Raw genomic sequence first — 12,217 nt, forward strand, 5'->3', positions numbered from 1 at the left:
GTTATTATTATTTTTAAATTATTGTTTTAAAAAATAATGGAATAGTGGTCCATTAGCCCCCACTTGACTATCTATGACTTCTTTTCTGATCTTGGATTCACTTATTAGGTGTGACATTGTGGTCTTTTTGGTTGTTTTGAAATTTGCACTAAATTTTGGATGGTCTCTATCCACTTTGGGATATTTATTATGATGTGTGTCCCGGACCTTACATATGGGTGATTGGTGGTTTTGGTCTATCAATATCATTGATTTTGAATCACTGATTTCTTTTTTCTGATTTTGGATAAAACAATGGTATATTCTCATTAGTAGGTATTGTATTTTATAAAAAAGATAAAAATACCTTTCTGTATACACATATGCGACAACATATATGTTTTTATGTATAACTTGCAGCCTTGAGGAAGCCCTGTTTAGGGCGAAACGCGCGTCGGCTGGCTGCTACATGTCCAGAAAGAGAAATAAAAGTACCTTCTGAAAGATCTACAGCGACTATCTTGGAAACTTTTTCATTGAGATGACGAAATGGTTATACTTGAATGTTTAGATACACATTGGATTACAGTGATATATATATGGTGTGCCTCGGTGTCTTGTTCTGAACAATATGTATGGTGAATTGGCTATCCCCAACAGGCATAGGGTGACTTACTTATAAAGTACCTAATATATGATACCAAGGGTACCCAGGGCATGCAAGACAGAGTGCCTCCCCCAGGGCTGCAGCACTAATTGTGCCACCATGTGTGTGACATAGTACAAACTGGCGCTCCGCCTGTCACTGCAGCCTGGAAGAGCAGTTTTAAAACTGCTAGTTCAACTTTGCCATCTAAAAAAATGGCAAACACACCACTTTCCTTAATATACATGTCACCCGTAAGGAAGGCCTATGGAGCCCTAAAGTAGGGAGCTGTATATTATTAAGTAAGATATATACTCTTAGTATGTCCTAACATCAAAACTTCCAAATTGTTGTTTTTGCTGTGGAAACGTTAGTAGCCCCATTGGCTAACAAAGAGTTACCCCCAGACCTCTCGGTCCAGTTGACTTCTGAATGGGACTACTGAAAAAGGTACTTCAAGGCATCAAATTAATCCTGGCATTAAACCAGGCTTGACACTCAATTCAAATTTAATGTCACTTGTAAGAAAAGGCAACTTTAAAAAAGTTGCCCCTCTGTTGCCCAGCTTGTCCGGTGGCCTTGCACAGTTGCTGGCCACCAGATAGCCTCCTGGGGAGTTGTGTGAACGACTCCCAGGCTCCGGAAAATAGCCTGCAACAGAGGGAGGTGATACCTCCCCCTTGCAGGAAGCCACAAAGGGTGTTGACCCAAAAGGCAAACTTTAAAAGGTAAAGCCGCCTTTGATGGGCAAGTGGCGATTTTGCCCACCAAAGGCAGTTTTTTTCAGATAGACAGGCTGGCTGGCGGTGGAAACACAGAGGGAAGACCAGTGCCAAAACTGGTTTTCCCATGGAACTGTAGCCCAAGGGTAGCAACACTCCTAGAGTGGGCTACCAAGCTCTTAACATTCAAGGAAGGGATCAGATACCTGGAGAGTGGGCAGAATAGTGCACTCTAGGACTGGTAGATGCCACACATAGCTGGAAGTTGTTACAGGGTGGAAAGAATCCTGGCAACCCATTGGCCAGCGACCACATCATCACCACAGGTCACTTTCTGGGCATAAATATGAGACCCTAAATCTCAGATCACAAAAGAACTGGAGAAAGGACCAAAGAAGGACTGACCTCATGAACCCTGGATCTGGCAAAGTGAGTCTGCACTGTCTGCTGGACTGTACCTGCTGCACCTTGGGCTAGCAAAGGGAAGGCTGTGCCAGCTGCTCCTGGCTTGTGGAAAAGTCATTCCTGGGCCTCAGACCAAAGAAGTGACACCAAGGGTCAGTCGGATGACTCCCTGGAACCAGCACCAGGGCCATCAAAGCTGAAGAAGCCCACACCGGCAAGTCAATTACCACGTTCTTGAAATTGCCGCCGGGCAAACCAAGAAACCGATCCATGATAGCCCAAAATTGCACCAGAGTCTACTGGACCTGGGAGTATCGTCTAAGTCCAGATTGGTGGCCAAAGACGGACACCAGCCTTCAGCAAAGAATACCACTGGACCCGCTGTGTATGGAGATTGGTAGCCCAGCCCCAGTTGAGGCTTTAAGAGGACATCGAGGGACATGACTCATGTGGCCAAAGTCGCCCCACCTTACCGATGGATCGAGGAATACCTGCAAGGACATAAAAAGGTTAATTCAAGTAACCCTATTCAAATCCAACATTAATGTACTCTGCCCACAGATGGTTGTGCTACCTTAAACTAGCACCCAAAAAAATAAAAATTACACCTTGTCCATGGCCCATACGAAAAAGGCAAGTATTGCTGGTTTGCATCAATTTCTCAGACTGCAGGGTCGTCCCTAAAACCGTTCTTTACTGTGCCGGATCTATGGAACACACTTGCGATCTAAAGTGATATTTTTCTCAACAGTTGTATATATGACCGGTGTTCTAAGACAAACCTGTGGGAGAGGAGATGAGAATATTGCACTGCGAAGAAACCAACAACAATAGCAACAGATTTATTATTTCTACTTCTCACAAGCAACCACAGGGTTGTGTCTCGGGAAAAAGGGGTGTATGGCTTTGCCAATCACCAAATAAACAGAGCAGAAACAATCGGAAAATGGGGACTACTTTAATATGAAGGTTTTGCAGCAATTTACAGAGCATCATAAATATATACACTTCATTTAGGCTATGAAGCGGATAGACTTATGTCCTTCACATGGGCTAGGCATCTGACGTGCAGAGGATAGCTATACTTTGGCAGCTTCGTCCGGGCCTTTCACGCTAAACTTCGCCATCAGTTTCTTCCAAATGCCCTTCTTGTCATCTTCCATCTGATCCAAGCTGTCTGTGACAGAGAAAGAAATCCAGGTCATAGTTTCAGTTATTAACTGCCCCACTGCCTTTCTCACTGAAGTCCTGAAAACTCACACACCAGGTCTTTGTAAACTTAGTTGGCATAATTCTTGCTCAAATACACAACAGGTGCACAGGGGGGAAACAGGTCAGATCGCCCCCCACTCAATCCCTTATAAACATCACGAGACCTGACCTCCCCAGAACAGATATTTTTACAATTTTAGAACATCCAGGGAGTTTTTTGAAGATATTTAACTTACCTCACAGGACAGGCTGACTGCCAATAACCTGTTAGTCCGACTGTTCAATTTAAAGAGAAAAAAAACATCAACCAACCACATATCATATACACAAAAGAGTGATTTAGAACCATAGCGATTTTTTGTAAGACAAAAACATTTGTGTAAGACAAAAAATGTAAGAAAGGTCAGAAAGCACCTCACGTTCGTACACCCAAGTTGCTGCTGGATGGTACTCGCCAGTATGCCCACGTTATCATCATACGTTGCTATCGTGACCACAAAGAAAAAACAGGTGTGTTGAAATTCCTCAGAGGTGAGAAATCCAAGGGAAAAAAAAGTGTCAAGCAGCATTGAAAGTGCTTGTCTCACTCAGTGCCCACTGGTCCCCAAATGTGAAATAGAGAAGTACTATTCTCGAAGTTAAAATGGGGTATCACTCACATGCAAAACATACTTTATTTAGTACCGTGAGTGTCCTCAGGTTAAAAGAAAGGCAAATGTTTGGCCCACTTTCAAGCACTCCCTGGCTGTCCTAAAATTGTAAAAAGATCTGTTCTGAGGAGGTCAGGTCTCATAATTCTTTCTCACCCAATCATCAAAGCTTTCGAAAAATGTTTAATTTACTTAAAATTAAAACAGGATTATAACGGTTAGGTCTCAGGGTCTTTATTGGAATTCCAGGTGGCAGTTTAGTCTCAGGGATGCTTGCTTAGGGTTTCCATGATTAAGTCCTCGAGCTATTACTGTGGTCTTAGCCAGGGCAAGATTAATGTGGACGATTCAATGGCAAGGCCAGGGGCGCCACCCAAGGGTGGTGCCCGATTGCCCATGCTATGGAATGCCAAAGGGTGTGGCAAAACCTAGGGTGACAAATTCTTTGCATGGGCCTTGCTTCTGCATTAACTCTCCACTGCAATTCCCAACACGTCCATTGAAAAATAAACTAACAGATTCAATGCATTGAAAATAAATTTGACGTATAATCCAGGCAAAATCTTTCAGTGTCTTGAGAACTTCACCGATTTTTAATAAATTTCATGCTGATGGAAGGAAGTGGAAAATGTGAGTTGATCAGTTAATGTTTATGTATTCTACATATTGCCACCTATTAAAATATATTAAATAGTCACTTAGGCGAGTGGGGACATACTCTTTGTCCAGGACAGTCAATACGAATTTAGAAAACAAAGCGTTTGGAGGTCATTTTTTAACCCAGTGTAAAAGCAATTATCATTTGCATTTACACTGGGTTAATAAGTGACCTCTAAACGCTTTATTTTCTAAATTGTGAGTTCTAAACGCTTTGTTTTCTAAACTAGATCACATTTTATTTTAATCTACTATGTTTGTTGCACTAACTTATGGCATGAAAAAAAATCCCTTTCAAACTTCTTATGAACACCGCAGAAGCTCTTCACGTTCTTAAGTACACTGGAGTTGTATCGTTTACCTCAACTAAGACTACATTTTACATACTCCAAAGTGGAAAGAGTGAAAGACGTAATCTGTAGCTTTTCACTTTAAAACAATAAAAATAGTTAGTTATTTCTGAATTAGTCCAGCAAAAGGATGAGCCGTCCATTAGAAGCAATGTATTAACTGGACCTTTAAAGAACCAGCAGTGTTAGATTCCATGGTGGTGTCACCTCCCTCCCCAACTCGTAGTCACAATTAGAGAAAGAAGTGAGCTCTCTAGCAGTACAGTGGCATTGCCGACCACTGGGTAAAGACAACATCCAATGTTCCCTACAGAAAAACCAAGGACTGCTAAGGAAATGCTGCATACAAATCATCAAGATGACAGCATGTGCTGCATGAAAGCAGAAAGAGTAGGTCCCTTTTCCTCTCCATAGAGATATCCCTCTTCCAGGTGCTCCAACCTCTTGAAGGCCACAGAGAGAGAGAGACACAAATATGTGCCTGCTTCTTTTGGGATCACTCTTAGGGCTTTAGGAAGACTAATCAAAACACTGCAAAGCACCGTTACCTGTTGCTAGCACCATTTGGCACTCCTCTGCTGTCACTCCGGTAAAGCTGGTCTCCTTCAGACGGGGATACTAAAAGATAGAGGGGAAATTTGTTGAGCTGTATGGAAACGCCACCCTAAGCAGCCTAAAGCAAGACCTGGTCTGAGCAAAACTCTGGTTCAGCACTCCTTAAAAACAATCTGTATTTATCAGCAAAACAAAACTGACAAAAAAGGATAGCAGATTTTGCTTGAAACTGAACTCTTGCCTCAAGTCACAGTGTAGGTTTAAATATTGCATCCAATATTACATTCCACTGATCCAAGTATTACATTCCACTGCTGTTGTCCCTGCTGAGCGCAGGGACAACCGCAGTGGAATGTCATCTACACTTTAAAAAAAAAGACTAATCTACAGCAGCGGGAGCACAACACTCTTTAGCAACACTTCCATTGCAACTATGCCCAACCAATAGTGGGATTTCGCAAACAGCAGGAGTCAATAGCAGCAGAATACAATTTGTTCCAGTACTGGTTCAAACCCAGACCATTCGTTTGCCTCATGCCAGTGGAATCTGTCTGAAGAAAGTGAAGCTATGAAAGAAATTGTATCCTGTTGCTGTAGTGGTAGTCATGTACTGCTAAACTTGGCTGTGGAGCTGTCATATGGTGCTATTCATCTATGAGAGTTCTGGGAGACGATACAAGATTAATTATATCAAGTTGGGAAGAAGAAACTCAGGTAGTTAAACAGGGCAAAAGAAGGGGGTGCATCCTTTCTACTCACCCAAGCCTTTACTAGCCAGCATTCTTTCCCCATGTGCTCCAGGCACCTGCCATAATCGTGTAACAGGCTCGCTCTTCATGCATAAGGTGTACGGAAGACTAAAAAAAATGTGTTATTCCACACAGTACACATGGTGTACAGAGGCTACCAATTTCTAATGTTGTGTAGTAGCAAAAATATTGTAGCATAATGACCTTTCATTGCATTTTATTTTCCAACCCAGGGTAATGGGCGATTATTTTTTGGCAGCAACGTTTTGGGAAATTATTCAGTTGCCACAGCGAGGAACCTATTTTGGTAATGCTTGAGGAGCTATTACTTCATGCCATCGGATACCATTTCACAAAATGTAAGCTTGTCTGTGTAGTTATGAAGTAAGCGAACCATATGAAAATCAGTCTAACCAGTCCAGAATTTCATTTGGGAAAAGTCTCACTGCATATCAACAGTACTTCTATTGATGTTAAATCGCCTTTAAATTTCACGTAAAGCAAAAATGTAAGCCAAGAATCCGGTCCTCAAAGTAGCAGGCTGTTTAAAACGGCATTAGCACACAAGAAACCCCAAAACTGCTTCTGCCTCATTGGGCTTGGTAAGGGGGTGTAACTGGAGTACGTAGGTGTAGCACATAGACTCGTCCAATTAAAAAGACAAGAAAATCTCTGGTAATATTTTCCTTGCACAGTACACTGGCCATTTGACTTTGCATAGTATATTTGAGCATACGTCTTCAAGCTCAATACAATGGGAGGTACATATTTTAAATACATTAACGTCAGTGAGGCATAGGATTTGCTACTGCAACTTATCCTCTGGTGCCACTGGTTTCAAAGGTGCTAAACCAAGGATCTGAAAACAAACAGGTTTCGGAAAACCCCGGTTTGTTCTCTGCAAATTCCATGTTGCTCTTCCTTTAGATACTCAGAAACAAAGAGGGGGCAGCTGATGGGATATGAGTGGGAAACCATAAACGTCTTTTAGGGTTCGCAGCTCCGACTCCTTGGCTTGTCCCTTGCAACCTCTGGCACTTCTTTTGAGACCCCGGACCTCAGAGGCGGTAAAATCAGTGCCTGGAATACAGCAGCAGCTCTTCCTTCTGGACCACGGTTGGAGCTCCTTCTCCTCATTTGCTATTGATCTTAGTTACATTGATAGTGAATAGAATATTCCATTATTCACTATTAGAACATTGGAATGTTGGAAGCTCCATTGAAAACAATGGAGTGCTCCGGGCATATAATGACTGGTATAAGCCCGGAGCTCCAACATTCCAATGCGTCTTTGTTCACAGCTCTGGCTGTGAACAAAGGCTTCAGGGAGCCTGAGGGGATTTGAATCCCCTTGCGCTCCCTGAAGGCTTCATTTAATTGTTAGAAAATTCTGCCCTCTAGTGGCAGAATGTTCTAATAGCCTTATAGCCCTTCGTAGCAGGGCTATACCGGCTTTTAAAGTCCCTCTGCTTTGTTAAAGTCCCTCGCCTTCGGCTCGGGCTTTAACGCTGCAGCGGGCCTTTAATAGCCGATATAGCCCGCTATGGCGGGCTATAGGCCTATATTAATGTAATAAAAATGGAGTACAATTAGCTGAAATATGACCTTCCCTGGCAGCTGACGTAAGTAAAAAAATACTTTTTAATGTATGTTGTGTGCATGCTTGCGAGTGACCAAGTGTTTATGCAAGAGTGTGTGTATTTATAAAGGTGTGTGTGAGTGAAAGTGAAGGTCAAAGGGCGAGTGATGTTACTTCTGCTTCCCCTGGCATTTTGGTGAATTGACATCCATGGTGACAATTCAACTCTTTTAGATCATTGGATGCTTATGGGTGCGTGGTATCACTTCCACCACCGCTAGAATTTTGGTGATTCAAACGTTCAACCTAGCTTAGTAGATGCAGAAATAAACCAAATCACCATCCGCACATCTGCATACGAACACTGCATAAACCCTTGTTCTATCCTCCATATCAGCCAACTCTAAAATGCAGCCAGCTCTTTATGTCCTTATAATTATTTTTAATATATTTTATTTTTTACATTTTTTTTAAACCTGGCATAGATTGTCAAATGCTAGAGGGAGCAAGAGAGTTAAGATAGGTAGGTAGAGATAGGTGCACCAGAAGAATGAACTGGCCACGGGTAGGTTCCGCACTGGGAACCTCGAGGATACACTTAGTTCCCCTTGTGGCTTGAGCGAGTCCACAGGTTTGTCCCTGTTGAGGCATTTCTACCTCACTCTGTCGGTGCACCTATCTATGGAAGGTATAACTGTACCTCACTTATGATTTATTATTTTTTCACACACCAGGACGACTCAAGTATCCTGACGTAAGGGGACGTGACTTTGACCTTCGTCTTTCAGTATTTGCCGCCCCCCCTTGAGAGTAGACCAGGTTCATAGGTTCTGATGAATTGCCGCGATCCAGTTGGACTTTTTAAATAGGCAAGAAACATGTTGACCCTTTTGCACAACTCACTAGAACTGGCACAGGTCTAATTTCCCCTCTCAGTTCACAACTTTTTCAGTCTGTTTTTATTTATGGCCCAGACACCCCGTGAATAAATTCCCCTAGGAGTATCCAGGAGCTATTTATAAATCACACTGGCACATTCCCACATCTACTCTCTTCACATAGGCTCGCCCTCACATAAGATAATCTAGCTTCATGACGGCAAAACCGAGAAGACCTCCGGCAAAGAGCCCCCTCACAGGGCCCGTTGGGCATTGCAGCACCGGCACAACGAGGAGCTGCCCTATGATGAAGCATGACACCCCTCGGGTGTGTGAGGGCCCTTGCTCCTAATTGGAGCTATACCTGGACGAGCATTAACTCTCTTGCTCCCTCTAGCACCTACCTACGTCCTCCATTACTGATGTGTCCCTACTCTTCCCCCTTCTTCTCCCCCTCCAGCCCCCTAGGAACAGCATACCTTTAGTCTTCAACTTCTGATCGGGACCTGTATGCTGGACCTATCAAGCCCCCTGTCCCTCCCTGTGAGATTTTATAGATTGTCAAATAACATTGCAGAGCAACAAACCTTAATAAAGCTGATCGGTTTCGGTGATCTCGGTCATATTTCCCCCGTTTTTCGAACTCAACCCTCTCATATACTACGAGTTGCATATGTTACACCATTCCAACATATTTCCTCTCCATCATATCTCAAGTACGAGTTGTTCTTATGCCTCTCTACACCTCAGTGCCCTACCTCCCCCATACTTTTTCAAATGTGTGGGACGAAGCCCATCCCCTCGTACACTATTTTCTCTCTCATTCGACATACATCATGCCCTTTTTCCAGTCTCAGAGTTTCTGCATATCACGATGCCCCATTTCCTATCAATTTCCCTTTTTGCTAGCAGGAAACCTAGATTGGCGCTCTTGTAGGATATGTCCTCCAACTCCTGCCATATTCCCAGATCCTAATAATTATTGCATGTTTGTAATCCTTAACGGAAATAGGCTTTTAAACCTATTTCTTCCACTCACTTGTAGCACAATCCGTTTCAAGTAATAATTGCACTAAATGTTATCATATTTGTTGTCAACCTACCTCACTGAGACACTAGTGCAGAAGTGAGGTATCTTTTACATGCCCACGTGACTTGGACACTTCTCAAACATGGTGGTTGAATTCGGAGCCATCTATGGTAAACATTTTCAGTATCTTATGGATATTAGAAGACAGGTTGTCTGTTATTAAGTAAAAGTGTCTTCACAAAACCCCAACAATCCTTTTGTCTGCACTGTGCCATTAGATATCACTCCATTTTGAGTTGAACTGCACAGGTCCAAAAACAGGCTCCACAATTTTCAAACAATAAATAACCAATCAATCATCACCTTTTCCCTGTAGAAATTGCTGTTGATGCGGGCCAAACTCTCGTACATCAAGTCACAGGTCTCAGGATTGGCGATCTGTACAAAGGGAGGATAGACGTTGACACACGTGTTATTTATTGCATAACACCACTGCCCATGTATACTCGGTATTACAAACAGCACTGAGGCGGCCCTTGATCTTGTTAGGTAGGTCGCTCCCCCACCACACAGCTCCGCCTGTGTCCCCTGACCCTGCCCCAGCTGCCGCTGCTGTAGAAGTTGAGGCCCTCCTCCACCCGCAGGCTACCACATGCGCCTCATCCCTGGTGGCCAGTGGTAGGCCTTAGGTTTGTATCACTGTCGCTGTCTTTCCCTGTACTGCCCATACTGTCTTCTGGTGTCTGTGACCGCTGTTGTCTGTCTCCCCCCTGTGCCCGCATTCTTTTCTGTGCCCATTTCTCTTTGCCTTCTGTTCTCCTCGTTGCCCCTTCATTCTGTGCCCTCTTTTGCCTTCTGTTCCCCCTCGATGCCCCCTGATTTGTGCCCGTCTTCTGGTGTCTGTGACCGCTGTTTCCTGTCTAACCCCTGTGCCTGCATTCTTTTCTGTGCCGGTTTTTCTTGCCTTCTGTTCCCCTCGTTGCCCCTTCATTCTGTGCCCTCTTTTGCCTTCTGTTCCCCCTCGTTGCCCCTGATTTGTGCCCGGTTGCCTTCGGTGCTCTCGCCGCTACCTTTCCCGCCGCTGTGTCCCCGCCCCCCTCACTGCCCATTCGCTGCCCCTGCCTCCCGCTTCCCAGCTGCTCCTCCCTCCCACCTCCCCATATATGGCAGCCGCGCGCAGCGGGCTCGCCGCTGGCTCGCCGAAGGCGCGCCTAAGACTATGCCTGTCTGCGCCCGTCCATCCCCGGACCGCGCCCAGCGCCAGAACCCCTGGTCCCCGCACCCGTCACGACGACCGCTGCCACTACGATGCCAGCACACTCCACGCTCTCAACCCCAGACGGACCTCCACAGACTACATCCTCCTCGGAGACCTGAACTTTCACCTTGAGAACAACAACAGCAACTCCACCACCCTGATCGCCAACCTCGGATTGAGGCAACTCGTCACAACGCCTACCCACTCCGCCGGCCCCACGCTCGACCCAGTCTTCTCCTCAAGATCCCACGTCTCCTTCAGCCACACCACCGAACTCCTCTGGACCGACCACCGCTGCATCCACTTCACCTACCAGAAACCCACCACTCACCACCACACCCAACAGATCCCTCGCCGCTGCTGGAGCAAAATCACCGAAGACCAACTACACGCAAACCTTGCTCTCAGCCCACCCAACACCGACGACGCTGCCTACAACCTCAGACGCTGGATCAACGACTGCGCCAACACCCTCGCCCCGCTGAAGAAACCCTCCTACAGAGACACCAGCAAGAGGGCCAGCTGGTTCACCCCAAAACTCCTAGCCTCCAAGCGAGGCCTGCCGGAAACTAGAGAAGAAAATGGCACAGTGAGCAGACTCCGGACAGCCACGCAGCCCACAAGGACGCCATCCGCAACCACCTTCACCTCATCAGGACTGCCAAGAGGACCTCCTTAAAAGACCGCCTCGACAACAACGCACACAATAGCAAGGAGCTCTTCAACATCGTGAAGGAACTTTCCAACCCCAGCTCCAACACGAACAACATCCCGCCGTCGCAAGCCCTTTGCGACTCCCTCGCCACTTTTTTCCACCGCAAGATAGCAGACATCCACGACAGCTTCAACACCCAGACAGCCCCAACAGACATCAACACAATTGACTCTCCGCACACCATAGACCACGACCCTCTGCTAGCCTGGGCCAACGTGAGCATCAATGACACCATCAAGATGATGAGCACAATCCACTACGGCTTCCCGTCAGACCCATTCCCGCACCACATCTTCAACAAAGCCAGCAGCTCCATTGCACCCCATCTGTGCAACGTCATCAATCTCTCCCTCGAGACCGCGACCTTCCCAGAGAGCTGGAAACATGCCGAGATCAATGCCCTACTCAAAAAACCCAAGGCGGACCCAAGAGACCTCAAGAACTTCCGGCCCATCTCTCTGCTTCCGTTCCCGGCCAAGGTCATCGAGAAGATCGTCAACAGACAGCTAACCCGATACCTCAAAGAAAACAGAATCCTGGACCCTTCCCAGTCAGGGTTCCGCAGCAACCACAGCACCGAGACTGCCCTCATCGCCGCTACTGATGACATCAGGACCCTGCTGGACAATAGTGAGACCGCGGCCCTCATCCTCCTAGACCTCTCCGCCGCCTTCGATACCGTCTGCCACCGCACACTACGCGCACGCCTCCACACCATAAGGATCCGAGACAAGGCTCTGGAATGGACCACCTCCTTCCTCTCCGGCAGAACCCAGAGTGTCCGCCTCCCCCATTCCAATCCGAAGCCTCCGAGATCATCTGCGGCGTACCC

The 12,217-nt window shown here is 45.8% G+C and overlaps 1 protein-coding gene across 1 annotated transcript in view; it reads right to left on the minus strand.

Annotated features, from left to right (window-relative positions):
• Positions 1–2,694: 2,694 nt before the first annotated feature.
• UQCC2 (ubiquinol-cytochrome c reductase complex assembly factor 2) overlaps positions 2,695–12,217 on the minus strand; it is a gene marked incomplete at its 5' end in the record, with an annotated part of 97,870 nt that continues 88,347 nt past the window's right edge. Inside the window, 3 exons of the mRNA XM_085647150.1 lie at positions 2,695–2,929; positions 5,170–5,239; positions 9,776–9,850. Of these exons, the coding sequence (XP_085503276.1) occupies positions 2,832–2,929; positions 5,170–5,239; positions 9,776–9,850 (243 nt within the window). The remainder of the gene's footprint in view (positions 2,930–5,169; positions 5,240–9,775; positions 9,851–12,217) is intronic.

The sequence above is a fragment of the Triturus cristatus genome, chromosome 1_1 (genome assembly GCF_964204655.1).
Source record: "Triturus cristatus chromosome 1_1, aTriCri1.1, whole genome shotgun sequence".
NCBI classification, from domain to species: Eukaryota; Metazoa; Chordata; class Amphibia; order Caudata; family Salamandridae; genus Triturus; species Triturus cristatus.